General features: G+C 41.9%; 1 protein-coding gene across 1 annotated transcript; it reads right to left on the bottom strand.

The window, feature by feature from the left end:
- Window positions 1-1179: 1179 nt before the first annotated feature.
- Window positions 1180-2110, bottom strand: LOC138354321 (beta-casein-like). Its single transcript, XM_069308470.1, has 2 exons — window positions 1869-2110; window positions 1180-1693 (listed from the first exon to the last, which is right to left on the bottom strand). The coding sequence occupies exons 1-2, from the start codon at window positions 2108-2110 to the stop codon at window positions 1180-1182; spliced, it is 756 nt and encodes a 251-aa protein (XP_069164571.1).
- Window positions 2111-3084: the final 974 nt, after the last annotated feature.

The raw sequence follows: 3084 nt of genomic DNA, 5'->3' as shown, positions 1-3084 counted from the left end.
CGTAGAGTTTACCCTGAAAAACCTGGGTCTTAAACACAAATTTCTAAATTTACCTGAAAACACTGGTTCTTAAACACGAATTTCTAAATTTACCTGAAAACCCTGGGTCTTAAACACGAATTTCTAAATTTACCTGAAAACCCTGGGTCTTAAACACGAATTTCCCCGAGAAAAAAAAAATCGTCTCTGCGCCGCCATTCCTACTACTCATAGTAATTCAAACAAATTAAAAAATAAACAACTAATAGACAAACTACCGAAGGCAAAGTCACCTATCTCTGGAAACTAATGTGATTAGAGCAGCCTTTGTTTTAGTATTACTGCAGCCAATGTGCTTTTCTTCAGTAACTACCACGAGAAGTGCCACCAGTCTGTGGTACCATTGTAGCCAAAGCCACCTTTCTCTGGGAACTATCACGGTCTATCACCTTGCTCTTGAAAGAACTATTGTGGGCAATGTAGCTCTCCACCATATGCTCAACTTTATATGCAAAAAGAAAATCATAATAACGTTATATATCAATACGTTCATGCAGGCTAAATGTAATTTCTGGTTGAGCACCAGCTCGGGGCCTGCAGACGTTTTAGTGGACTCAGTAGGGTTCCAGGTTGAATAGCTTTTAGCATGTGGTGGCCTTGGGGCCGTAGAGCACCGTGTTTACCAGGATGCTGGATCATTCCCTGAATTACTCCAACGATTTTCTCATTGATATATCAAGTTATTGTCATTTCCTTGTGTACAATAATAAGGACATAAAGTTATCGAAATATATAAGAGCTTTAATAACATAAAACAGTGAACACTAAGATTTCCGTATATTAAGTAGTTTTCTGTATAAATATTTATGTACAGAACTTCCATATGCTTACTATTAACGAAGAATACAGTTTACCTACCTATCAATACTTACCTATCAGTGACTACTGGAAAGTGAGGTCTAACTTTTCATGCTCCGCCTGATAGCTTTGTTGTTCCTGTTGCTTTATAGCTTAACTACTTTGATGCTCAAAAACTTTGTCAAAACTGTACTTAACGTTTTGCATGGAGGTGGCTTCCACAACGTCTTCTCCTATAGCATTCCACTTGTTAACCACTCATACGGAGTACGAGTATTTCCTTTCATTTTTTCGCATCTTATGTTTCCAACTTCCATTTGGGATCTCTTTTCCTACTTTCTGTCAGTTTAAGAGGCAATCCCTATTCACCTTGTTTATTCCCCACAATATATTAGTTGTTGTAATCATATTTCCTCTGTTTCTTCTTTCCACCAGGGTTATGAGGTCCTTTTCCACCAGGGTTATGAGGTCCCTTTCCACCAGGGTTATGAGGTCCCTTTCCACCAGGGTTATGAGGTCCCTTTCCTCCAGCGTTATGAGGTCCTTTTCCACCAGGGTTATGAGGTCACTTTCCTCCAGGGTTATGAGGTTCTTTTCCACCAGGGTTATGAGGTCCCTTTCCACCAGGGTTATGAGGTCCCTTTCCACCAGGGTTATGAGGTCCCTTTCCACAAAGGTTACAAAGTCCTTTTCCACCAGGATTATGAGGTTCCTTTCCTCCAGGGTTATGAGGTCCTTTTCCACCAGGGTTATGAGGTCCCTTTCCACCAGGGTTATGAGGTCCCTTTCCACCAGGGTTATGAGGTCCCTTTCCTCCAGGGTTATGAGGTCCTTTTCCACCAGGGTTATGAGGTCCCTTTCCACAAAGGTTACGAAGTCCTTTTCCACCAGGGTTATGAGGTCCCTTTCCCCCCAGGGTTATGAGGTCCTTTTCCACCAGGGTTATGAGGTCCCTTTCCACCAGGGTTATGAGGTCCCTTTCCACCAGGGTTATGAGGTCCCTATTCATCAGGGTTATGAGGTCCCTTTACACCAGGGTTATGAGGTCCCTTTCCACCAGGGTTATGAGGTCCTTTTCCACCAGGGTTATGAGGTCCCTATTCATCAGGGTTATGAGGTCCCTTTCCACCAGGGTTATGAGGTCCCTTTCCACAAAGGTTACGAAGTCCTTTTCCACCAGTGTTATGAGGTCCCTTTCCTCCAGGGTTATGAGGTCCTTTTCCACCAGGGTTATGAGGTCCCTTTCCTCCAGGGTTATGAGGTCCTTTTCCATCAAACCTCTCCTGAAAGCTAAACCTTCTTAGCTCTGGAACTAATCTTGCCGCAAACCTATGCACTATTTAAATTAATTTAAACTTTATGCTTCACAAGATGTAGATTCCAGGCCAAAGTTCCATATTTCAGTATTTATCTTACAAAGGCTATGTTGAATGTCTTTAAAAAGTTCCCTGACTTAAGTTTTTAAACGATGTTTTAATTTTTGCAAACTTCCCCTATGCTGTCGATGTCACCCTACCTATGTGTACGTCTGGAATTGGTGTTTGAATGATATCTACTCTCAAATTTCGTTCTTGCTGTGATTCCCGTAGTTGCTTTCCATTTATGGTGTAGGCATCTTTTGGTCTCCTTTCTCCCTTACCCTCTCATTGCCTTGCTCTGATTGAAATTGAACTCCAACAAACATTGTTTTGCCCATTCCTGGAGTTTGTCTAAGGCCTTCTGTAACATTCTGCAGTCCTTCTCTGTATTCAAGATCATCATTATATTTACATCATCTACAAACATTGACATATACGAGCCCACCCCCTTATCTTGAGGTTATCTTGAGATGATTTCGTTGCTTAGTGTCCCCGCGGCCCGTTCCTCGACTAGGCCTCTTTTTTTGTTACACACGCCAGGAAGCAGCCCGTAGCAGCTGTCTAACTGCTGCTATTTACCTACGTACCTATTTATTGATAGGTGAACAAAAGCACAGGGTGAAAGAAACTCTACCCAATTGTTTCCGCCTCCGCGAGTATCGAACCTGGAACCTTAGGACTACGAATTCCGAACGCTGTTTTCTCAGCTGTCAGGCCCCCTTGGGTAGATAATTAACACATATTAGGAACTATATATATATTTTTTATTTTAATTATAAATTCATAAGTTCTTACATTCTTGTAAGACCACTAACACGCATAGTGTTTCGGGCAGGTCCCTAATCCAAATTTTGCCTGGAATATGACCCACCTAATCGTTCAACAACCA

Source organism: Procambarus clarkii, chromosome 62 (genome assembly GCF_040958095.1).
Source record: "Procambarus clarkii isolate CNS0578487 chromosome 62, FALCON_Pclarkii_2.0, whole genome shotgun sequence".
NCBI lineage: Eukaryota > Metazoa > Arthropoda > Malacostraca > Decapoda > Cambaridae > Procambarus > Procambarus clarkii.
The sequence above is the reverse complement of the archived record's forward strand: the minus strand, read 5'-3'. Positions and strand labels throughout refer to the sequence as shown.

What these genes read in the sequence shown, in the direction of transcription:
- LOC138354321 (XM_069308470.1), bottom strand. Translation starts at nt 2,110, where the DNA reads ATGGAAAAGGACCTCATAACCCTGGAGGAAAGGGACCTCATAACCCTG. An exon ending in AGGGACCTCATAACCCTGGT is followed by an intron (nt 1,694 to 1,868) that starts GTAAAGGGACCT and finishes CTTTGTGGAAAG; the next exon opens with GGACCTCATAACCCTGGTGG.